At 55.5% G+C, this 23525-nt stretch overlaps 3 protein-coding genes across 9 annotated transcripts in view; 1 reads left to right on the top strand and 2 right to left on the bottom strand.

Moving 5' to 3' along the window:
* Positions 1–201: 201 nt before the first annotated feature.
* On the bottom strand, positions 202–8900 carry TMEM208 (transmembrane protein 208). 2 transcript variants are annotated; one of them, XM_073307273.1, is made up of 6 exons: positions 8475–8900; positions 7415–7510; positions 6364–6423; positions 5782–5918; positions 1892–1976; positions 202–663 (listed from the first exon to the last, which is right to left on the bottom strand). In XM_073307273.1, the coding sequence occupies exons 1-6, from the start codon at positions 8496–8498 to the stop codon at positions 526–528; spliced, it is 540 nt and encodes a 179-aa protein (XP_073163374.1). In that variant the 5' UTR covers positions 8499–8900; the 3' UTR covers positions 202–525. The 2 variants fall into 2 exon arrangements, with proteins under 2 accessions (XP_073163374.1, XP_073163375.1); XM_073307274.1 differs by lacking the exon at positions 8475–8900 and adding an exon at positions 6020–6132 and having other exon boundaries at positions 7415–7431.
* LOC140896497 (putative RNA-binding protein EEED8.10) lies at positions 8641–20808 on the top strand. The gene is made up of 9 exons (XM_073308422.1): positions 8641–8653; positions 9180–9405; positions 10151–10274; positions 15618–15719; positions 16638–17621; positions 17864–18079; positions 18378–18590; positions 19212–19429; positions 19586–20808. The coding sequence occupies exons 1-9, from the start codon at positions 8641–8643 to the stop codon at positions 19752–19754; spliced, it is 2265 nt and encodes a 754-aa protein (XP_073164523.1). The 3' UTR covers positions 19755–20808.
* Positions 20809–21006: 198 nt separating this feature from the next.
* Positions 21007–23525, bottom strand: part of ELMO3 (engulfment and cell motility 3) — a 32302-nt gene continuing 29783 nt past the window's right edge. For all 6 annotated transcript variants that reach the window (XM_073307263.1, XM_073307260.1, XM_073307259.1 and 3 more), the window contains one exon: positions 21007–22580. In XM_073307263.1, the coding sequence (XP_073163364.1) occupies positions 22368–22580 (213 nt within the window). In that variant the 3' untranslated portion in view covers positions 21007–22367. The remainder of the gene's footprint in view (positions 22581–23525) is intronic.

The following is a 23525-nucleotide window of genomic DNA, read 5'->3' as shown; positions in this document are numbered from 1 at the left end:
ATGGGCCCAGCCCTGTCAGTGATAGTTCAGTGAGTAGCCAGTTCCATTCTGAACGCCCTTTCTCCATAGCTTAGAACTTAGTCAAACATTCACTTTGTGGCATGACATTTTCCAGCTCTCGTCTCTGCCTCCTGGTGATATTTTTTTGTTGTTGCTATAAAGTTTGACCCTGAAGCAAACATCGGCCACCAGTCCCTGCGCTTAGATTCACCTCTTTAATATATTTCCTCCAACAAGGCAATTCCCAATCCCCACACTCATTACACCATTGCTTGAAAAAGCTATTTACACATATCCCATTGTAACCTCCCTCCCCCTTGTCAAGTAAGGCCCCAAGTGGTGGAGCGGCCCCTGATGTGACCATCAGACGCAGTCAAGGGAAGTCTCTGGCAGCCTTTTGTAGTGGAATGGATGGATGAGGGGTGACGGATACTGTGATGGTTTCTGATTGGTTTAAATCGCATCCCTGATGAGGTAACAAGGTGGAGCTGGTGGATTAGATCTAATCCACCCCCACCTGTGTAGCTAGAAGCGCTTCATCTGGCGGCGCTCCTGGCGGCGTTGCTTCTTCTCATTTGGCTCCTGGGTGGCAGCTGAAGAGTCGGCCGTGAGCCAGGGCCCCAGGATGTTCACCCACAGGAGGTAGAGAGCCCGTCCTGGAGCCTACAAAGCACAACAGGCCGCAAACTCAGTTCTCAGTTACTGTAGGACGCTGCTCAGCTACCAGGTAACGTGGAGCTCTGGTGAAGCTGATTCTACATCCAGAATTGGACACGACACCTGGTCTAGGTCTTTATTTACGTTAGTGCTGGGGATCTAGATACGTGCCACAATCAATGGGAGCTGCAGGGGCTCAGCACTTTTGAGAACCACCCACTTATTTAGGGGCCTAAATATAGACTTGAGGCCTAATGATTGTAGCCTACTTATGAAAATCTTGGCTTCAGTTCCTAAGATCTCCAAAGACCAGGTCCCACTTCCCAGAAATGGGCTCACCCCCATTCCCGGAGGACTGCCCCTAGGAATAAGAGAATATGGGCTACGCCATTTTAACGCTTATTCAATTCAGTCTACTCCCCACGACAAGATGCCCAATACAGGGGTCAGACACCAGGCTGCTCCACCAAAAAAGGAAAGTGTTCCGAGTTACCTTTTAGTAAGCCAGCCATTTATAACGGGTGGCTTCTGCCACACATACCCACTGGTGACAAAGCTAGGTAATAACCAGTTTGGGGGTTTTAACCAGTCTATGCAGGAAGTTCTGTTTCAATATATGTCTGCCTGTGCCAGGTGTTAAAGCCATTGATAAGTTAGAAGGGTCCAAAAAAAAAAATTGATTTTCAGGGGTGCTGAGTGCTCAGCACACATGTAAAGTGTCACAATGCACATCCCAAGACAGCTTGGACTCTGCCCCAAATGCCCCTCCCCCATCTATCATTGCCCTCTGGACCTCTCACTGTCCAAGGGCTTTCAGAGAGGTGGCATCCAAATCCCATCAGGCCTCAGCATTCCCGTGCAAAATGGCACTCTCTCTTCTGGAGAAGATTAGGGGAAGGCTGCGTGATTTACCAAAAACCAGCTCTAGGCTGGGAAGGGAGGGTAAAAAATGAAATGGAAATAAGGTGTAAACAGCAAGAGTAGTTAAACATTGGGACAATTTACCAAGGGCTGTGATGAATTCTCCATCCCTGGCAATTTTTAAATCAAGACTGGCCATTTTTCTAAAAGATCTGCTCTGGGAATTATGTTGGGGCAGGTCTCTGGCCTGTGCTATACAGGTGGGCAGACTCGGTCCTTCTGGCCTTGGAATCTATGAAATGGAGCAGAGTTGGAAGGGAGAGCAAGGCAAAGTTTGAATCTGGGGATACAGAGAAAGGCCCAAAAGACTTACCAAGAGCCAGAAGTACCAGACATAGAGGGAGAAGCAGCTGAGCACTTGGACAATGGCTGTCAGTAAGATCACATCCTTGAGGTGCCTGAGAGGGACAGGAAAAGCAACAGGTTAATTGCACTGGGCCAGGGCCGGTTTTCTGTACTGAACATCTGCAGTTGCAAACCCTGTCGTTAACACTGCAATTCTGCTGCCACTACAAAGCTACTGGTCTCCCCTACAGCCCTTCCCAGTTCTCCTTTGGCCAGGGACATTCCCATGGCTTTGGCTTAGCCCACGGGACCTGTGTGTTAGGGCCTCGGAGAAATAGTGTCCTCTGGATTAACTACAATTAACTGAAGACTCAAATAGGGCCTCGGGCTCCCAGAGGAGGGGCAGGGCAGGCCTGGCTGAATGGGAGAAAAAACGATCAACGTCATTACAGGCGGCTACGTATGAATTTCGGCCTGTGTTCTGCATGAAGCCTGCTCGCTCACAGGACCCGGACTGGCAGACTAGGAGAGGTGTTAAACTTCATGGTGCAATCCCATGCCATAGCAGCTAGCCCCTCCCCATACACTCTCCATCTCTATACACAGCTGCTGAGCTAACATGATGCAGCATCCCAGGGATAAACATACCCCAGTGGCCACAAACTGAGCTGGAGGGACAAGTGCCCATTACACATCTGATCCCACGCCAGGTCCCCCCCACCCCCTTTGATTTTCCACACACAAAACCATTGAGGTAACACTCAGACGTAGAGAGCCATTGGCAGGGGTGGGCTGAACACCAGCTTTGATTACACAATTGCAGCTCTCACAGTAGCATGATCCGTTTGTCTTCTATACAGCTCAGACACATGTAGACTGTTGTAATGTGCACAGAAGAGAAACACAACCCCCTGCACTCACATGAAACAACACGTACTAGAGTAAGAAACCAACAGGCTGGCATACAGACAGTGCACCAGCAAGAATTAGCACGTCTCACTGTGGGCAGTGCTGTGTGGAGTATGCTTAGCTACCCAGCATTTGGGAACAGCTTCTCTGGGTGCTGGTCTGGACCCGACCACACACCACCTGAGCACCTCGCAAACAGGACCACAGTCCATGGGGACTGAACCTAGATCTCCCAAGTAACAACTGCCTACACCACATCCTATCTCATCCTCGAGGAACGTACAAAATCCTCTTCGGAGTTAGACGGGACACTGGAAATACATTTCAAATCAGTACTGTACAAAAAGCAGTTTAAAGTCAGCGTTTCTTCCTGTGGCAAAGTCAAATGTGACAGGACTGTCAGATGACAGGGAAGTGTAACAGTGCTTCTTGGAGCGCTTCAAATGGCAAACTGACATGAACTGAACAGCTGAGAGTATGGCACATTAGACCTAACACACTGCGTAGTTCTGACCCTACTGGAAAAAAGGGCACAGTCAAATACTGGAAAACCCTGAGATCACATCACTGGAGACTATTCCAATGCACAAACACAAGGGGGGCAGAGTGGAGCAGTAAACCGTAACTTTGCATTTGGTGACTTCTTAGAGCATCTATGCTGCATTAATAGCATATTTTTGCATGCACTATTATTTATCTTGGACAACAATTATTCCAGGCAGTGAAGCACAGTGTGTCAGGCAAGTACGAACTCTCTGCTGCCCAGGCAAAAACGACTCAGAACACTTATACGTTCTATCTTTCCTGTTACATGAGCTGTGGATTCAAGGGACAAATACAATCATCTACCTTCACTTTTTAGAACAAGCCAGTAAAAGCTCCATCCCTGCCAATCATCATCTCTGCCGCTCCCAATCACACAGCTGTATTGCGAAGCACCAAGCCATGTGTGTAACCTGGTGCATTATCACTGGGCAATTGTTTGGATGGATATAGTACTAGGAGGATTTCAGAAACGATCAGGTGGTTCCGTTGTTTCACTGCCGCTCTGCCCTGTACAGCGTGCATCACACAAAGGCCCCAGCAAGCTTTCCAGAGGTAAGTAGTCAATGAGGAGAGTAAGAGAGATATTAAGTAGTAAGGAGACAAGGGAGAAACCAACTGAGTGCTGTGGCGATACCCAGGATGGTTGCACCAGAAGCTATAGTGCAAACGGCCTTTGCACCAACACACAAGCAGTTTCTTTTTCTGGTGGTAGCCAACTGCCTCTTCCCCCGCCTCTCCTTGCCTCAGTCCTCCCTTGCACAGAAAGTTTGAGAAAATCTTTGGTTCAGCTGCAATGTCAACTTTGCCAACATGAGCAACAGACACAATGGAAGGGCAACAGGAGGAGTCAGAGTTGTGATGGCAACAGTGCAGTCAGGTTGGGATGGTTCTGCCGTTCTAAGCCCCTGGTTCCCACGTGTCAGCAGGGCCCTTAACATTCAATGCTGCAGACATGCCCTCGGGGAGGGCATGCCACCCTGGGCCTCCCAGTGGAATTCAGTTTTTCCCCTCAGTGTTTTCCACAGAATTTTAGTTCCAGGTTTAAAAAATTGCCATTTCTCGCCTGTCCATCAGAAGGGGGCCTCCTGAACATACAGCAACACGGCGCCATCTGCCCAAACCTGCATGTTAACCCCCTCTGATTGTCCTGGCACCAGCTGACACGCCGCGACAGACCACTATGGCGACTCGCCACCGTACCGTAGAGGGCACCACATGAAGGAGTTAGGGAGGTAAAAGGTTAAACAGTTAACATTAGGCTTACCGTTAACAGACCTTAACCATTAACCCTCAGCCCTGCCAGTCCCTGGCCATGCCAGAGCCACCTCAGTTAACTGGTTAAATGATATAATTTTAATCGTTTAACTGGTTAACATTTTAAACGATATTTACATCCCTAGGAGTGAGACTTTTCGTGTACTCCCCCACACTGATACTTACCCAGCTCACCCCCGGAGCAGACTGCCTGCCCCACCAGCCCCTCTCACTGCCTGGCTCTCTTCCCCCTGGGAGCACCCCAGGCCCAAGAACAGGTCCCCATTGAGCTGGGCACTGAACACACTCACACTCCTCCCTCTCCCAGAGAGCTGACAATCTAAACAGAGCAGACAGATGCAGGGTTGGGGAAGGGACAGACAGACAACCAGAACGCTTCACCTGGGATGGTGAGGACCTTTAACAAAGGCTTGACAAACAGGTAGAGTAGATTGAGGGAGGGGACTGACTCTCTCTGGACAGCGTGGGGCTGGATCTCTGAGGACAGGCCAGAGAGCAAGGACTTGCTCTTGACCACACACAATTAATTGCCTAGTCTTTCCTGTAAGCAAGCTGAGGGTGCCTTACCTAGCTTAGCTCAGATGTATAAATTCAGGTCCGTTAAGCAAGCTTGCTTTTCTTTTAATTCCGTTTTCTCTATTTTTAATAAGTCTCACTTTGTTCTAAGGAAACAACACTTGGGTAGGTGTTTCAGGCAGCCAGTCCAAGGAAAAGAACCCTATAACCTTGGAGAGGGTAAAGATTTTATGCACCCTAAACACTCTCCTCAGCCAAAGGGCAGGGGAAGAGCTGTCCTCCGCTAGTGAATGTAACCCCCAGGAGAGAAGCCAAAGGGCAAGGGAGGAGTTGGCGGAGCAGCTGGGTACTGTCGCCCATCCAGCCTAGTGAAGGCCCTGGGCGAGTCATTATCTCAGTCCAGCACACTTCCTGGGGTGTCCCGTTACTCACTTCCTAGAGGCAGAGCTAGATGTTCAAGCAATGAGGACAGTTCGACCGATTCTTGGGAAATGACAAGAATGATTAGAAAGGGAAGTTTCCCACTGGGGAGAGCAAGTGAGCTCTGTGGGATGGTCTCAGAGCTGAGGCTCTGCTATGCTTCTTCCCATGCTCTCTGGGGTAAATGGGTCTGTGTACGCGTTCAGGCAGCAGGTCCTGCTCACCTGGACTCGTGTGGGTGTGGACACTCACTCTGCCATCCCCTGCTCCATATTCAGGTCAATTCCCCCGTCAGCAAGGTTGCCATCGTCCGTGAAAGACGCCTTTGCCATGGAGCTCATGGAGCGGTAACTGGCACTGTAGATCACCATGCTAAACACAAACGCAACCTGCAACAAACAAATAAAGGTCAGCCATGAAAGCGACTAATCCACAGGGTCCCAAGGTAAAACAGCAGGAGCAGAGCCCCAGAGCAATTATTTGTACTGACATTTCTGATTAGTGAAGATGTTCTCGTCTCAGGTGGGTAAAAGCCACTTAACCCCACACACGGTGTCTGTGTGTCCAGGGAAACATGGCTTATGCACTGCCTATCAGAGCAACCTGGAAACAATGAAGAGGCATCAGGCCCAAGACAGTGTGAGTGAATGCCAAACTCCACACTAACCCCAACAGGAGATCTGAGGCTCACTGTTTGAGCATCAAGTAAAGATTCCTGACAGCCCCAGGGAGAAGCAGAAGGAAGGGCGAGAGAATGGAACAAATACCCCACCAGGTGTTACCCCCTCGATTCCTCCACCCTGAAAAGGGAAGGGTCAGAGATCATGGACTTACCCAGGTCCAGAAGGAGGCTGTTGTATAGAAGATCACCAGGTTCACAACTGCATAAATGGCCTGAAGACAAGAGAAATAAAGCCAAGCAGCCAGAATCAGCGAGTGTGAGGGGAAGGAACACATCAAGGATGGGACAGCTTTGGGCCTTCTCCCAATATGCTATCATGAAAAATGGCCTGAGTCTCAGAGGGTCACCCCCACTTGCAATAGATCTTGCAGAAGCAGGCAAGGTGCCCTACAATGCTGGAAAATGAAAGCTCCAGAGAGCTTCCTGGCGTCAGAAAGCTGAAGCTGGATTCAGACAGTTTTCAGAGCTAGGCAAGCCACAAGCCTATGAGCTGGCTCCAGCAGAGCAGAAATGTTAGTCTCACTAGGGGTGAAAGCTTTAAGGCGAAGGAAAGCTCCTTGCTTTCCTGGTGCTAGTTCTTAGCTCCTTCATACCTCCTAGCCACACTTGCCTTTACAGCACACAATAGGCCAAAACATATATGGAGTTTTGGGGATTGTTCACTGTCATCTGTGGGGCTGTACATTTCTCCTCCTCCCCAGAAAATAAAAACCCGAAGAGTCTTCCCCACCCTCAAGCTTTCAGAGTGCTGGGTGGGAGAAGGTACGCTTCCCAACCTGCAATCCCTCACTACAGTCCAGGTTTGGGTTAGCTCTCTCCCTGCTAACCCATTCCTGGAAGTTAAAACCATTCCACCTCCACTGAGAGACAGAGGTGTTAGCTCTTTCCCCAGGTCTCTGGGGACTCAGCAAGGTGTGTCACTGCTCGCCCTACAGTCCTTAAATGCAGAAGTTACATGAGGCCATATGGCCCTTTTCATATTCGCCCTGACTGAAATGGAGCTGCCAGCCAGAAAAGGAATCCCTTCTTCATTTCCCCCAACCCTTTGATCCCTAAGGCCCCATGGGATTTAGGGTGATCAGGTCCCAAAAAAGGATGGGATAGAATAGGCTTCCTGCCCAATATGGTGGGATTTACCTTTCCAGCCAATAGCTGCAGACAAGCATTCATGGCCCTAGAAAACTATTGGAGAGAGACACTTACGTTAGCACCAAGGATGATCCGCAGGTAGAATTTCAGAGTCTCCTTGTTCTCTTCAAAAATCTGCTTTTTGCCTTTGGTTCCCACCTTCCCCTTTGGCTAGAAAAAGAGTGCAGTCTTTAACACATACTTCCTTACACCCCTCTGCTCACACCTCAATCCCTTCTCCAAAGCTCCTCCTGCCTACACCCCCTCCACAACCCACTGTCACTGATCCCAAAGGCAGTGCTGTTGAGGCCTGGAGTAATTATAGAGAGTAGTCATTTAGCTGTTTTGAGTGTGGAGGAACCAGAAACTGAGTGTTCTTTTCCTATGGTACAAAAGAGGAAAAAAATAAAATCTCTGTTCTGCCCAGCCATCGTTGGGCGAGTTCTTGTACACATGTATAATTTGCTTGTAGGACTGTAGGTTTCTTGCCCCAGCTGTTGTAGTTGGCTGTTAAGGTTAGGCCCCTGGCTTTGCTTCCATATTCCAGGATGGGTTCGATTATGCTGTCAGGTCATTTTCATAGTAGTTTTCTGGTGGTCGATATTTATCCTGGGGCTTTTGTTAATGGCACATAAGTTCTATAGGTGTCTTCTGCTCCTGTGTTTGTCAGCAGTCTGCACTTTCGAGGCCCCTCTAGGTAGAGCTGTGTGGGTTCTACATAGTTTAGTCTGCTTGTCTTTGGGCATTTTGTAGATTTTTTGTTTACCCTAAATTGACTTGCAAAGTTCAAATATTGCCATATGCGTCTAACAGTTGCCAGTTTCTCTGGAGGGCAGCTTATGTGGGTGAGCATATCATCCCCCGAGAGCAGTTTCTACCTCTCTTGTTCAGTTGGAACCCTGGTTTGGAGAACTGTTCAGAGAGTTGGTCAGTCATTGATGTCTACAGGCTGGACAAGGCAAGGCTACATCTCTGCCACTCCCCTTTCTTTCCTGAAGGCCTCTATCTGCATGTTGTCTATTATAACCCTACCCTTGATGGATCCTTACACAGCTCTAAAGAGACAGTCAATTGAAGTCATGTCAATTAAGTAAATGAGCATCATGTTCTACATCCACCCCCGAGATCCCCTCACCATTTTCTGTGGTTTTACAATCATTCTCCCACCATCACCACCACTCTGCTGTGCAGCCCTCGTGGGGGAGCAGAGAGAGGGTCTCACGCAAGGAAACACCCTCCTGTTTCGCTCTCAGGAGTGTCGAGACTGAGAGCCTGGGCCAGGCCCGGGAGGGAGAGGCTAGATGCGGACTGGGGGTACAGGCCAGGCCGGAGGAGGGCAGGGGGGCGAGCGCCAAGCCCGGGACGGGCGGGCGGACTCAGACCAAGCCATGGTGGGGGCGGAGGGGAGGGAGGCAGGCCTGCCTGGGGCCACAGGCCGGGGGGGGGTCCTCAGGCCAGGCCCGGGCGGGGGGCTCAGACCAAGCCACGCGGGAAGGGCCACGGGCCGGGCCGGGCGGCTCAGGCCAGGCCCGGGAGGGGGGCTCAGGCCCGGCCACGGGGGAGGGGCCACGGGCCGGGCCGGGGGGCTCAGGCCAGGCCCGGGAGGGGGGCTCAGGCCCGGCCACGGGGGAGGGGCCACGGGCCGGGCCGGGGGGCTCAGGCCAGGCCCGGGAGGGGGGCTCAGGCCCGGCCACGGGGGAGGAGCCACGGGCCGGGCCGGGCGGCTCAGGCCCGGCCACGGGGGAGGGGCCACGGGCCGGGCTCACGCCGCCCCCGGCGCTTTGCGGGAGTCCCCAGCCGCCCCGCAGCCCCCTCACCGCCATTCCGGCTCCCCCGGCAGCAGCGACACCAAGTCAGCAGCAGCGCAGCTTCCGGCGCCGGGTTCGCGTCACCGGAAACGGAAGGGGCGAGACCGCGCTGTGGGAAAGAGGCGGGGTACTGACCTCGCACCGGACTACCATTCCCAGCAGCCTCTGCGGCGTTGCCATGGTGAACCCGGAAGTGGAGGCGCAGAGCCCGGCAGTGAGCGGGACCGGCGGACACGGGGGTGGGGTGGTAGGGACGGGGTGAGTGACGGGCAGACGGGGGTGGGGGCAGCAGGACAGAGAGACGGACGGGTCTGGGGCAGTAGGACGGACAGACAGACTGGGGTGGGGCAGTAGGACGGACGGGGGTGCAGACAGCAGGACAGAGAGACGGACAGGGGTGGGGGCAGTAGGACGGACAGACAGACGGGGGTGGGGGCAGTAGGACGGACAGACAGACGGGGGTGGGGGCAGTAGGACAGACGGACGGGGGTGGGGGCAGTAGGACGGACAGACAGACGGGGGTGGGGGCAGTAGGACAGACAGACAGGGGTGCAGGAAGCAGGACAGAGAGACGGACGGGGGTGGGGGCAGTAGGACGGACAGACGGACGGGGGTGGGGGCAGTAGGACGGACAGACAGACGGGGGTGGGGGCAGTAGGACAGACAGACAGACGGGGGTGGGGGCAGTAGGACGGACAGACAGACGGGGGTGGGGGCAGTAGGACGGACAGACAGGGGTGCAGGAAGCAGGACAGAGAGACGGACGGGGGTGGGGGCAGTAGGACGGACAGACGGACGGGGGTGGGGGCAGTAGGACGGACAGACGGACGGGGGTGGGGGCAGTAGGACAGACGGACAGGGGTGCAAGAAGCAGGACAGACAGACAGACGGGGGTGCGGGCAGCAGGACAGACAGATGGGGTGCGAGCAGTAGGGCAGATGGCTAGACAGGATGGGGGCATTGCAGAGCGTCAGGTGTTGATAGCTCTCTGTCTGGACTCCAGAGACCGAGGCGCTCGCCCAGACCATCCGAAGGGAGCAGCTGGGCCTGAGCAGGAGCAATCCGTGCTGGGGGTCCCAAAAAGGGGCAGCTGCAGCTGCATGGAGACGCAGAGGCTCCCAGTGGAGGTAACACCTTCTGATGGCTCAGGCTGGACGGCAGTGGGCTGGCTGGGGGCACTTCCAAGTCCAGTCAGTGTCTGGAAGGTTACAAGAGTTCATATGACTAGAACTGGGCTTCAGATTAGGACAACACTCCTGTGTTTCCTTGGGCTCGAGGTTGGTAGTAGGCCCCAGCCTGTGTCATCTAAATAGGCTACGAGAATGTCATTGCTGGGGTCTGTGTGACCTGCGTAGGTCCTGCTCTCCAGGGACAGGGACTCACTCCACCAGAATTGCTGCCCCCTCCTGGCTTCAGAGAGGGCAATGGCTCTTTAGGGCTTATCACACCTTTACCACAGCCAACTGCTAGAATCCCCAGTAAGTTGTTCAGGGTCCTTCTCTCGGATCACTAGTCTTTTGTAAGCAGGGTCCCACATGCTTCCCAGCCAGCTGGCTCTGGGTAGAATCTAGTCACTGCTTCTGGCTCAGGCACTCCTGGGCTCAGACCTCTTGGCTGAGGCCCTTGTTGGGATGTGGGATGCTGCCCCCCTCATCCCTGAGACCTCCTGAGCCTTTCAGTATTCCCATTAGCAAAACTCCAAATCGGCCAGCACCTCTCTCCTTGTTTTCTTTCCTTGTAAAGAGCCTCGTTTATAGTAAGAAACATAAAATTCTATACACACACAGCCCCTGAGCCCCACCTTAGCTGTGGTTACTCTGGCTTCTAGTTTGACCCTTTCAAGGACAATGTGACGGGAAAGCAAGGCACACAGGCTGAGCCAAGGAATTTTTAGCCACGGTACCTCTGCTGGTAAAGCACTTGAGAGGTGCAGATCTTTTAACTCAGCAGAAGTCCTGAGACACCCTCTTCTGTGGTCCAAACTTACCATTGGTCTGACCCAGCATGGCCATTCTTATGTACTTATGTTTGTTGGTTGTGGACATGAGGGGGGACATTACGGGGAGGACTTAGATGTGGGGAACGCTCAGCCAACTGTAGGAGTTCTAACCAACTAAGGGAGCTGTGAAACAGAGCTGGCCCTCTGCTCCTGACGGCATCCCTCTCCCCACTGGGGTGCTCAGCTTTGTGCCAGCACTTTCACCTGCCCTCGGACAGGGTGGGTGATCCTGGTGCTTAGCCCTGAGAACGCCAGGTCTGGCTGGCTGGTTCCTTAGCCACCCAACAGTCAATAGAAGCACTTTTATGCATGGACACTAGGTATATTTCAATCAACCAAAGGAGAGCAAATGTTCCGTGTCACAGTAAAGGGCTAATCCTGCAAGGTGCTGCATGCCTTTTATTGGGTGTTGAGCATCCTCAGTTTCCTTTTGATTTCACTGGGATAACCTGGACTTCAGTGGGAGCTGAGAGTGCTCAGCATTCTGCAGGATGTGGCTCTGTCTATGTTAGAGACCTTTGGATCAAGAGATTGGTGTAAGTTTAAAAAGCACACAAGGTATTCAGCCATCTTCTGTACAGTGAGTATAGTGCTGTGTGGAAACACCCTTTAGAGGAGTCATTAAGGATGCTGATAAGAGTAGCTAACGTACAGCTCTGCTATGATCCGGAGTCCAAAGTACCAAACCGAAACAAGCAATAGACTGGCAGAACAGCTTCACTAGAATTTTCCAGACTGCTTATCTGCCTTTATTACCTGTCCTCCATCAGCTTCCCTCTCTGCCTTTGATCCCCTGTGGGACTCGGTGATGATACTATCACTCTTAGACCAGGCCCTGGGCTGCAGCCCCCTGTGAACTGACCATGCTCACGCTGCCAGTGTGATGGGGTTCGGCACTTGTGGGTCTTCCCTTGGGGAGCTCGTGACACCTTCTGTCAGACCAAAGCAGTGTTCGTGTGACCACAGGATCCAAGCAGCGCATAAGAGAAAAAGGGATTTTACAGCAACAAAAGTCTACACATCTAGAGTCCTTACCTATGGGGAACAGTCTGCCCCCCACAACATTTCCCCCCAGCACGACCCCTGTCCTTAGAGCCAGCCAAAGGCCTTTCTTGGCAGTTTCCTGGGTTTGGAAACAGTTGCCCAGAACAGTTCAGTGAGCTCTGCCGGCAGTCAGGCTCGAACAGCCAAGAGAAGGGCTCTTGCCTTGGCTCTCAGGTGCTTGCAGGGACCCACCCCACATTTGGCTGGGTAAGCCCCACAGTGGCCTGTTCCTGATGCAGTGCAAAGTGGGAATGTTCTGTAATGGTTTTATGAAGGATATGCATGGCAGTGACTCACTGAGCGTGGATTGCCACCCCGTGGCACAAAAGAGTTAACTCTACACCTAGGGCAGAGCAGGAGCCCTGCAGTTTGTGTCACAGAACTGCCTGGGGTGGGATGAATGGAGCATTAAAGGACTGGCTGAAGCTGACCCATATCAGTGGGGGATCCAGATGGCAAGGGGAGGCCCAAGGACGTGGAATCTCTGGAAGGTGGAACATGTGACCTCAGCATGGATTGGCAGGAGGGGGATCAGAGCTGGCTTTTGGAGAGACTCAACAGCTCTCACCTGGGACTGACTAAGAGGCGACAGAGGGCGAGGGCCAGAAATGGATCCCAGAGCAGCGTGGCTGGGTGAATGCTGACTTGGCCAGGATGGACCATGTCTTAACCTTTGCTTGTCTGTACTCACCTAAGGACTTCCTGCTGCTGTCTTCTGGGTGACTAACAAAGCCTCCTCTGCCTGATGTCACTGCAAACACTGGCTGAGGTGCGCTGGTCCCAGAAGAGTGTAAAGGTCTCTGACCAGGAGTCTGTCTCAGTTAGACTCGCTGGGCGGAGCTCACGGTGTGACGCAGGAGCGCTGGAGCCCAGAGCTTCAGTCTTGGAAGCATTGAGGCTGCCTGGCCTACTCTGAAGGAACAGTGAGACCCCTTGCGGGTCTGGCACAGTGAAGGGATCCTTCCAAGGAGCTGTTTAAAAGCTGGAGTGTCTCCTGTGGATCCATGAAAACAGGCAGCTCCAAATCCATCACAGACCCCTCCCAGACCACATAGGTTTGTCCATCATGTAAGCAGACCACGCTGTTTCTACTTAAGCTTTTCCAACCACTCTTGGGCCTCTCTGTCCTTCAGTGTGCAGTCACAAGATTCTGATCAAGGAATGAAAACAACACGGATGTTTCAAACTCAGTAACTACAACTTCTCTGCTGGAGCCAAACAAAATCCTAAACCCAGCTGGCCTTCCTCGCACTACAACTGTGCTGAGTATTCCTTCAGTTCTGTCAGTCAGTGCACACCCTTGAGACAGCACCAGCCAAAGTGGACATGAAATGTTACAGGGTGCAAAGGAGGTTGGGAACTGTGCCTGCAAGCATACTAGGATAAAGCATTCTTAACTTCCTGTCCTAAATGCTTGGGCAGCATCTCTGTTCATGCCGAGCTGCTGTGTCCCACCACAGAAATGGTCACACTTCAGGGTGCGGTGAGGTAATCCTCATTTCTCCTCAGAGCCATGTGCATGGGAAACTTGATCTGAATTCTTCAGCACTCCCATGCAGCAGCCTGGGAATTGGGCAGAAGCTTCAGAGAAATTAAAACAAACAGAGAGGTGGTCTGTAGATTCATTAAATAGGATAACGAATCATCGAACCAGTGCAGCGTCTCTGGGTTGTTGAATTTGATCATTTGATTTTGCACTGTCTCAAAGTTGACAGCATACTCAGAGTTTTGTGTTGACCATATAGCACAATATTGTGGAAGTTGTCTAGGGAAAGCTGACTCCTTTGGCACCAGGGTAGGGAACAGCTGTGGCTTTTGCCTCCTGGGAAGGAGGGAGAGGCAGTTTGGGATTGTGGGATACAAACGTGAGCTGGAAGTTTCTACTGAAATTGTCTGGAGTGAGACAGTTCACCATACTGACAATTAGATTAGCATTTCAGAGCTCAGAAACCATTGGCATGAACAAGGTAGTTCGCACCTCGCAGACACAGGCAGACCCCAAGGGTCGGTCCTTGGGCCGGTTTTGTCAATATCTTCATAAATGATCTGGAGGATGATGTGGATTGCACCCTCAGCAAGTTTGCAGATGACACTAAACTGGGAGGAGAGGTAGATACGCTGGAAGGTAGGGATAGGAAACAGGGGGACATAGACAAATTAGAGGATTGGGCCAAAAGAAATCTGATGAGGTTCAACAAAGACAAGTGCAGAGTCCTGCACTTAGGACGGAAGAATCCCATGCACTGCTACAGACAAGGGACCGAATGGCTTGGCAGCAGTTCTGCAGAAAAGGACCTAGGGGTTACAGTGGATGAGAAGCTGGATATGAGTCAACAGGGTGCCCTTGTTGCCAAGAAGGCCAATGGCATTTTGGGATGTATATGTAGGAGCATTGCCAGCAGATCGAGGAACATGATCGTTCCCCTCTGTTCAACATTGGTGAGGCCTCATCTGGAGTACTGTGTCCAGTTTTGGGCCCCACACTACAGAAGGATGTGGAAAAATTGGAAAGAGTCCAGCGGAGGGCAACAAAAATGATTAGGGGACTGGAACACATGACTTATGAAGAGAGGCTGAGGGAACTGGGATTGTTTAGTCTGCGGAAGAGAAGAATGAGGGGGGATTTGATAGCTGCTTTCAACTACCTGAAAGGGGGTTCCAAAGAGGATGGATCTAGACTGTTCTCAGTGGTAGCTGATGACAGAACAAGGAGTAATGGTCTCAAGTTACAGTGGGGGAGGTTTAGGTTGGATATTAGGAAAAACTTTTTCACTAGGAGGGTGGTGAAACACTGGAATGTGTTACCTACGGAGGTGGTGGAATCTCCTTCCTTAGATATTTTTAAGGTCAGGCTTGAGAAAGCCCTGGCTGGGATGATTTAGTTGGGGATTGGTCTTGCTTTGAGCAGGGGGTTGGACTAGCTGACTTCCTGAGGTCCCCTCCAACCCTGATATTCTGTGATTCTATGATCATGGCATCAATTATGCTGTGTTCTTATTTTAAAGATTTTCTTTGTCCCGGTGAGAAATGCAGTTCTCTGGCTGTGGAACCACTGCATAGGTGGGGCCCTGTTCCTGATTTGTATCGCAGTGAAATCTCAGAGCACGGGACGTTCTGGGCGTGTTCAGGAAGATGGGTGTGACAGCCCTTCAGAGACTTTGCCACATGGCAGAAGTTTTTAAATGATTCCTTTCCAGCTTTGCCTCCCCTGAGCTGGTGCTGTGCAGTAAATCCCCTTTCCTGCAGAGGACAAGTGCACAAACCGGGGCCACGGCCCACAGACTGTACAGCAGCGTCTCAGAAACCGGAGCACGTCAGGCACTGCTGTTCTCCAAACACCGCTTCCCCAGCAAATGCCCTAATTCTTCTGTGCTGCACAAGTCCTGCTCTGGGGCCCTTCCTCATGCCTCTCCCATTCTCTTCCCAGGTCATCACCTACATCCTCAGCTTCTTGCCCATCGCGGACAGAAAGGAGGCCTCTCTGGTGAATCACACCTGGTACTTTGCAGCCCAGGACTCCCTGCGGCAGGTAAAGCCCACCCCTCCCTGCAGCCCTCATCCGTGCGGTGTGCCCACTGTCCCTATCCCGCTGAGTCCCCGTGTGAATGGTTACAAGCCTGTGTTAATCGGACCCCAGCTTTGGATCCCACGTGTTGCCCAAGCAGCTAGCTCTGGGCAGAGTCCAGTCGCTACTTCAGCAGCAGGACTTCTAGGGCACCATCCTCAGGGAAGACCTCTCGTGTGGCCCCTTCCTGGGACGAAAGATCCCACAGCCAGCTGCCCCAGGCCCCAGAGCGGCTGCTGAGAGTTCCCAAGCCTCTGCAGCCACTCTGCACAGTCTCCCAGGGCCCCACCTGCCTGTAGGCTCTCTGGGTGGCAGTTCAACCCCTGGGCACCGTGTGGCTGTTAAAGCAAGGGCAGCAGCTTTGCAAGGAACTTCGTAACACCCCCCTTTACTCTTAGCGCAGGAGAGTTACAGAGCCAGGCCAAGCACGTTCCTGAATGCAGTCCCCCCCCCCCCCGAGTCTGTCCCCCACCCCCACTCACCCTGCAGCTCTCGCCCCATTCCACCCCCCCGGCTCATTCTGCAGTTCTTCCTCCCTCCCCACTCCACAGTGCTCAGACAGTGCACATGCTTGCACGCCTATGGTCCTCCCTGGGATCTGCACTCACCGCCTCATTCTGCACATGCTCAGTGTGCCCCGACTAAGGGGCGGAGGGGAAGACAGCTGTTCCCTGGCTGTGTCTCTGGAGCGTAGGGCACCTCCATTGTTGCCCCCAGACCCTAGGTTTTGGGCCTCAAGGCCTGTGCTAGCCTATGTCTCCAGTGCTTCCCCCAAGCCATCTCTCCCTGGAGTCCCGGACCGGGGGTGCCTTTGCTCTGCACTCCCCAGTTCCCAGGGCTGTCCTGTGCTCGTGGCAATAGCCTCTCCCCTTTCGGTTCCAGGAGAACATCCTGTACAACATCCCAGCCACCTCCACCTCTCTGGCAGCCATTGAGAGCCTGGCTAGACGGCGCGTGAGCTGCGTCAGCCTGACCAGCCTCGACGGCTCCACCGTTTCCCGGGACGTGATCCAGGCTGTCTCCTGTCACTTGGGGCCACATCTGCAGAGCTTGTCTCTGCGTGGGAGCAGCCTGACCGAAACATCCTTCCTGCACCTCCTCCTTGCCTGCCCTTGCCTCTCCTCGCTGGATCTGAGTGGCTGCAACAGCCTCTTCATGTCTGGGACGCTGCTCTCCAAGCCAGAGACCATTGGCCAAGCCCGAGAAGTGCTGACCAATCTCCAGGAGCTGAACCTGGCCGGCCTGCGCTACCTGTCAGATCTCAGTTTCAGCCGGCTGACTGGCTGCGCGCCGCGCCTGGCCAGACTCTCGCTGGCTCGCTGCCACCTCACCTTTGAGTTTGACCCCTACCGCGGGTCCAGCAACTACAACTCCACTGCCCTGCTGTCCTTCCGCAACCTCCTGCGGTTCCTGAAGGAGCGGGCCAGCAGCCTCCGGGCCTTGGACTTGAGTGGCACCAGCATCACCTTGCCAGCGATGAGGTCCCTGGTGCAAGTGGAGGGGCTGCGCCTGCAGGAACTCATGCTGCAGAACTGCCGGGACCTCTCCAACGAGGCCATCAGCCTCCTCTGTACGCACCAGCCCCACCTGACTGCGCTGGACCTCACCGGGTGCTCTGAGCTGTCTGACCGGGCCACCCTTGCTGTGTCAGCAGGGCTGCGAGCCCTGCAGAGCTTGCGCCTGGGGAAGCTCCAGAGGCTGACGGACGGGGGTTTCCTGGGCATTGCTGAGCTCCGGAGCCTGCAGAACCTGGACCTGTCTGAGTGCAGCCTCGTGAGCGGCAGCGAGCTGGTGAAAGTGTGCTCCTCCCCTGAGCTGCGGCCTAACCTGGCCTCCCTCAGCTTTGCCTTCTGCTCTCTGCTCAGAGTAAGTTCCCCAATTCTTGCTATTGGCAGAGGGGGCAGGGCCCTGAGGGGCAGCCCCTGCCTTTCAGTCCCAGACCCCTTCACCTGCAGCCGGGCCACCAGGCTCTGCCCCACCGGGGAGGCCTTGGCTGTGTGGGGCTCTCTCCTGCACAGAGCCTTGGCTCCTGGGCCTGGCCAACAGGGCAGGTTTGGCATGCTCAGTGCAGCTCTTTGGCTTCTCACTCGTTCCCTTCTCCTCCCCAGGACAGCTCTGTCCTCTCGCTGGCCAGGTCCCTAAGCCCCAGTCTGCGGGTATTAGATCTCTCCTCTTGCGTCTCCATCACCAACGTGAGCATCCAAGCGATTTCCTCCCACCTCCCCCGGCTGACTGTCCTGCGATTGGCCTGGTGCAAGGAGCTGACGGACTGGGGTCTCCTGGGTGCAGAGGAGCCCAGAGAGGAGTGTAACCATCGCAGAGAGGTGAGAGCCCACTCCCGAAGCTCAGGAGCCTGGCTGATGCCCGTGGAGCGAAAGCCGAGGCAGTAGGGGCTCTCTGAGTGCTGCCAAGGGCCAGCCTGTGCCCAGACACAACATTAAGTGAGGTCACGAGGATGTTGGCAGCTCAGTCACAGCTCGGCACCTGGGGAGCCGGCGTGGAACGGGAACGTGTGTGGGGTTGTTCTTCTCTCTGGGACACCCAGCCGAGTCCCTGACACAGCGCAGAGGATGGGAGGCCGAGAGCCCCCTGGGCTCAGCATCATGTCTGTTTTCTTGGCAGAAGGACACAGGGCCCCAGTTCAGCAGGAATTTTGGAAACATGGGATTCTTCCTGCCACCTCTGCAGAACCTGGAGCAAGATCCCAAGGCCCTCAGCGACTCCTCCGGGAAGGAGTCCCAGAAGCAGCCCCGAGCCTCCCTGCAGGCACTACAGTATCTGCAAGAGCTCGACCTCATGGCCTGCAGCAAGCTGACTGACACCAGCATCACCCAGGTATGGAGAGCCCGGCTGTGGACTGGGGCTCAGCCAGCCCAGCAGCTGTCCCTCATATGCAGCCTGTACTCGAGAGAAATCCTCCTGGGCTGCATGCTCCTGTGTACACACCAGGGGAAACGCTGCCGGGCGCTAACAGCTCCCTCTCAGCACCGGATTGTGTCACCACTGCCCACCAGGTGCCCACGTGACTCAGGGCACTGAGGTGGAGGAATCAGTCTCCGATCTGCTTCTGCAGCTTTGAGTGCTGCTGGGGAGCTGCAGTGTGGATGGGTGGGTAGTGCGCCAGGCTGCGTGGGTTAGAAGCTGTCCTGCCAGCAGAAAGCAACCCCCTCCTGCACAGTCCCAGCAGCGGTACTGACCCAGGGGAGAGATTCGGGGGTAGGACCTCATTCCTCAGAGCTCCCTGGTGCCACGGCTCTGGGCGGAAGCCAGGCTGAGGACGCCTTTCCTCTCCTTCCAAACACTTTGTGCTCTGAAGTTTTCTTTGCAAGCCTTGCCCAGGACGGGAGCCGGTGGTGAAGATGTGCCCACCTGTGAGTCCCAGCACAACGGCTGTAACACTCTGGAAAGGTTCAGGCCAGCTCTGCCCAATGGGCTCTCATCCGTCTGTCCATCTAGGTTATCCGCTTCCCAGCCCTGAGGCAGCTTTCCCTCAGCTTGCTACCAGAGATCACTGACGCCAGCCTGGTAGCGGTGGCCAGGGGTTGCCAGAGCCTGGAGCAGCTGTCCATGAGTCACTGTGGAAAGCTGACTGACAAAGGCTTCATGGAGGCTGCTGGCTCTCTACGGAGACTCCAGCATTTCGTCATCTCTGGCTGCAGCCAGCTCACATGCCAGTAAGTATCGCAAGGCCTTCCTCTGATGCTGGCCTTCAAAGGGGGAGGTCCTCCCCCAGAGACCTGGCCCAGCCGGGGAGAGTCGCCCTGCCTGTCTCAGGCTGGGAGGAAGGGGCTGTCTTGAGCGGAGAGATCCCTGACTTGTCTCCTTTTCAGGACACTGATGGCCATCAGCAGGGAGTGCAGACAGCTGAAGAGCCTGGATGTCTCCATGTGCCATGGGATCAGGATGGCTGATATTGAGCTTTTCCAGGTCCAGCTCCCCCTGCAGACGTGTGTCCAGTCGCGCTTTGTGGGTGGAGCAGACCTTTCCTTCACCCTGTGAGCGGGGCCAAGCGGCAGGCTCAGATCCCTCCTCGCTGGGCAGCTCGGAGAACGTCTGATGCTGCAGCTCAGGCCCTTCCCCACGGATGCTCTGCAGCTTCCCACCTCCTGTTCCCTGAGCTCCCAGCTGGGACACACGCCCGTGGCCTCTTGGCCTGGGCTGGGGATGAGTGGGGTTTCTTTGACACGCTTTGGCCAAAGAGTTCGAGTGTCTAACACTAAGTGCAGCTGGGCCACTGGCAAGTTCTGGGTGTGCAAAGAACCCTTGAGACCCAGGCCAGGCCCTGAGCTTCCTCCCCCAGCCAGGGACGATCAGGTATGCCCCCAGGCTCCCTTCGGAGGCAGAGCCATTTGGAGACTGCCTTCCACTAGGGCCCTGGCCCCTCCAGGGGATCCCGGCTGGTCGCGCAGGGCTGAAACAGTGGCCACCCTTTGCCCAGCTCTAGGCCCCAAAAAGCCAAGGCACCTGCCCTGGGCCAGGTTCAGCCAGGGGGAGAGGGAGCTAAAGCCCCTTGAGGGGGTTGAGTGCTTCTTTCCGCAGCAGGATTGGGCAGCGAGAGCTGCTGTTCCATGCTGCGACTCCTCCAAGCCCCCCCTGCCCCGTCTCCCCAGCACAGGACTAAGCCTAGTGGTGCAAAAAGGATGGTGCGGGGGGGGGAGGGGGAAATTCACTGCCTAAGTCCACTCCTTCCATTTTGGGAGGCAGAGTGGCGTGGGAGATATCTCACTGCCCGCTCTCCCCCTCCGGCGGGTGGGGGGGGGAGGAGATATCTCACTGCCCGCTCTCCCCCTCCGGGGGGGGGGAGGAGATATCTCACTGCCCGCTCTCCTGTGCCAGGACAAAGCTTTGTGCTGCCTGCCCCTGCCGCACCAGCAGGCAAGGCTGCATCAGCTGCTTCCAGAGCACACGGGTCTGTCTCCCTTCCCCTTGTTCCTTACCCCCCCCCCCCACGACCCTCCCAGGAAACCAGCCCCCCTTCAGACTCCTTCAAAGCGACTCGTGGTGCCTTCGTACGGTGATGTAGACGGTGCTCTAATAAAAGCCTCTAATGTGGACATCCCCACTGACGGCGTGTATTGTGCAAAGCGGGAGGGCCTGGGGCCCCGGCCCACCCTCTGCCAGCACTGCCCGAGGGGGGCGCTATGCTGCAGCCGAGCACAGAAGTCACTGCCTTGCAGCTGCTGCAGATAACCAGGGTCCAGCCCAAGGAGGCCGGAGTAATCCAGGTGGAAACAAGAAAACAGGCCGTGGGTTTCTCCGTACAAGTGTTTATTGTCCAAATGCTGGGGGGTGGAAGGGGTCTGTTCTCAGCCCTCTCCAGCCCCAGGGCAGGGGACAGTGCAGGTCCAGTGCTGAGACACATCAGGCAGGTTAGTCCCTTAGTATTATTACAGGCCCCTATAGAGGGCATGGGGAGGGCCTGGTGCCACGGCGTACCTTTCTCAGTAGAAGCACCAGGCTGGAGAGGTACAGTGCAGGGGCTCCCGTTAGCAGGGTGAGGGGCCAGGGAAGCAGGCTGGCCGGTTAGTAAGTGCAGCATTATGGCTAAGGGATGCAGGGGATGCCTGGAGCAGGATAGACGGTAGGATGGGGCGAGACAGTGCTGAGCTGCGGCCAGGGATGGCTCGGCTCCCCTCCCCTCGCGCACCGTGGGGCGTTGGCAGCCTGGCCAGGATTCCTGGTGTACAGGCATCAGCCCCGAGGGACAGTGGAGCCTCCAGCAGGCGCCCTCCCGTGCCTAGCATCATCTCCCACCAGCCAGGTGCCAGCATCCCAGCTCGGGGAGGCTCGGAGAGGGGACCGGAAGTGACTCAGTTTCTCCTTGTGCTCAGTGAGTCGTTCAGCCATGTGGCCCCAGCAGCTTTAACGCCTTAGGTGCTGGAAGGCAGATTTCCCCCCAAACGCCCTATTGTCCATAAAGAACAGTGGGGCTGCTGGCCCCCCGCCCAGGCTGTCACATCACCCAGAGAGGGGCAGGGGGAGCATGGGGCCGCACAGAATCGTACCTTCTCCATCTCGGAGTCTTTCCCTGGGGTGCACCCAAGGGCACCGTATCATACCAGTGCTGCAGTTAAGGACTTCTGTGGGAGGGTGGCACCGGCTCCGAGGGGCCCAGCGGGTTGCCAAAGGTTCTGTCAAACCCCAGGAGCAGCCTGCTGTGGGGAGCGGGGAGACAAAGGCCATCCCCCACGGCACATTAACAGCAGCAGCACAAGTGCAGAGAGGGGCAATAAGGCACTTGGGTCAGCCCCGCTCGGTCAAGGCAGCAAGCAGGAGAGCAAGGCCCCCGCTGGAAGGGGCAGGCTCAGCCTGGGGAGTGGAGCCAGTCACTAGGGGCCAGGGCTCTGCGGCTCCCCCTGGGCAGAACCAGGACAAGGGGGAAAGGAGATCATGGCCCAGGTAGGAGCCCGTCTCCTTGCCCACCAGCCCTTCCCCTACTTGCTCCCTGCCCAGCAGGAGGGACTGCAGCAGGTGCCTGAGCCCATGCCTCAGTGTGGAGCCGGGTTTTCCCTTCCTCCCCCTTACAGCGCAGACTCTGGTCCAGACTAGCCGCTAGCAGGGCTGGGAGCTGGGGCTGGCTCAGGGCGAGAGCCATGGCCGGGGCGGCTGCCCTCACTGTTCCATGGGGCTGAAGTCATAGCAGAAGTTTAAATTGCTGGGGGGCTTGGGGATGGGGGGAGGGGCGTCGGGGATGGGAATGTTCTCCAGGTCCAGGAGGCGCAGCTTGAGCTCCATGGAGAGCAGGATGTCGAGCTCGCTCTGGGTTCGCTCGCTCGTCATCTCCCGGCCCAGCAGCACGTTCAGGCCATCCGTCCACAGGCAGAACTGAGGGGCAACCAAACACTGGCCTCAGCCTCCGGGTAGTCGTCCCCCTGCCCGCCTCCAACACCCACCCGAGTCTCCCACCCACCGCAATCCACCCAGCGCCACAGGCATGCCCCCTCGGCCACGCGCCTCAAACAGGCCAGGGGACGGCAGCAGGCCGGGGTGGAATTCACAGGGGCAGATGCAGCCCCTGACCAGGGGAAGGCTCCGGCAGCTGGGTTTTTACCGGTCCCAAAATGGCTTTGGACAGCCAGAACTGAACCTCACAGCTCAGTCCCTGGCCCCCGTCTGACCCCCAGGGCCTTGGCTATGGGCAAAGTCGCACTGTTTCAACATCAGTCCTGCATGGAGGGTCTTCTCCAGGCAGGGACAGTGCTAACGCCTGTCCCCCAGTGCGCCCCCCTCGCTGCATTCCTGTCTCTCCACGCAGTCCACTGTGCACCCTCCCTCCCTTCAGAGGCGTCTGGCATCTCACATGCCTCATTCTAGCTCCACGCCCATCCACTGCCACACCTCTTCCTCCAGCCCTTCCTGATCCAGGCCCAGGCACACCTCCTCTCCACCTGTGCCATATTCCCATCCCAATCTGATCTCAGCCAGGTGCATGCCCCCAGATCGATCCTACAACACCCCCAAGGGCCCTCACCTCTGGCCCGGGCTGAGGGAAATAGTAACTTCCCATTCATCCAGGCTTGGTCTGTGAGCCTCTGAGGACACGTGGGCAGTGAACTGCAGAACCCGCCTTCCACAAGGCACAGCCCCACTGACGTACAAAGGCACAACTGCCCGCAGCCCTGGCCGACAACTGGCAGTGGGGTGCAACGCCAGCATCGTGGGACTGCCCAGAGCGGCGTGGGCACTGCTGGCTCGCTCGGAGAATTACAGCTCAGAACACCGTGTCCGGGTAACAAGCTCTGTGCCACGTGCCCGCCTTGCTCCCTGCTG

The sequence above is a fragment of the Lepidochelys kempii genome, chromosome 12 (genome assembly GCF_965140265.1).
Source record: "Lepidochelys kempii isolate rLepKem1 chromosome 12, rLepKem1.hap2, whole genome shotgun sequence".
Classification (NCBI taxonomy): Eukaryota; Metazoa; Chordata; order Testudines; family Cheloniidae; genus Lepidochelys; species Lepidochelys kempii.
Note: the sequence above shows the minus strand (reverse complement) of the source record. Positions and strands in the feature narration are given on the sequence as shown.

Coding starts and splice junctions, on each gene's coding strand:
- TMEM208 (XM_073307273.1), bottom strand. CDS start 8,498: ATGATTGTAAAACCACAGAAAATG. Junction 6,424..7,414: donor GGATCATCCTTGGTGCTAAC/GTAAGTGTCTCT, acceptor TCTTGTCTTCAG/GCCATTTATGCAGTTGTGAA. Junction 664..1,891: donor TCTGGTACTTCTGGCTCTTG/GTAAGTCTTTTG, acceptor TGTGCTTTGTAG/GCTCCAGGACGGGCTCTCTA.
- LOC140896497 (XM_073308422.1), top strand. Junction 15,720..16,637: donor CCCAGGACTCCCTGCGGCAG/GTAAAGCCCACC, acceptor TTTCGGTTCCAG/GAGAACATCCTGTACAACAT. Junction 19,430..19,585: donor TGCAGCCAGCTCACATGCCA/GTAAGTATCGCA, acceptor TCTCCTTTTCAG/GACACTGATGGCCATCAGCA.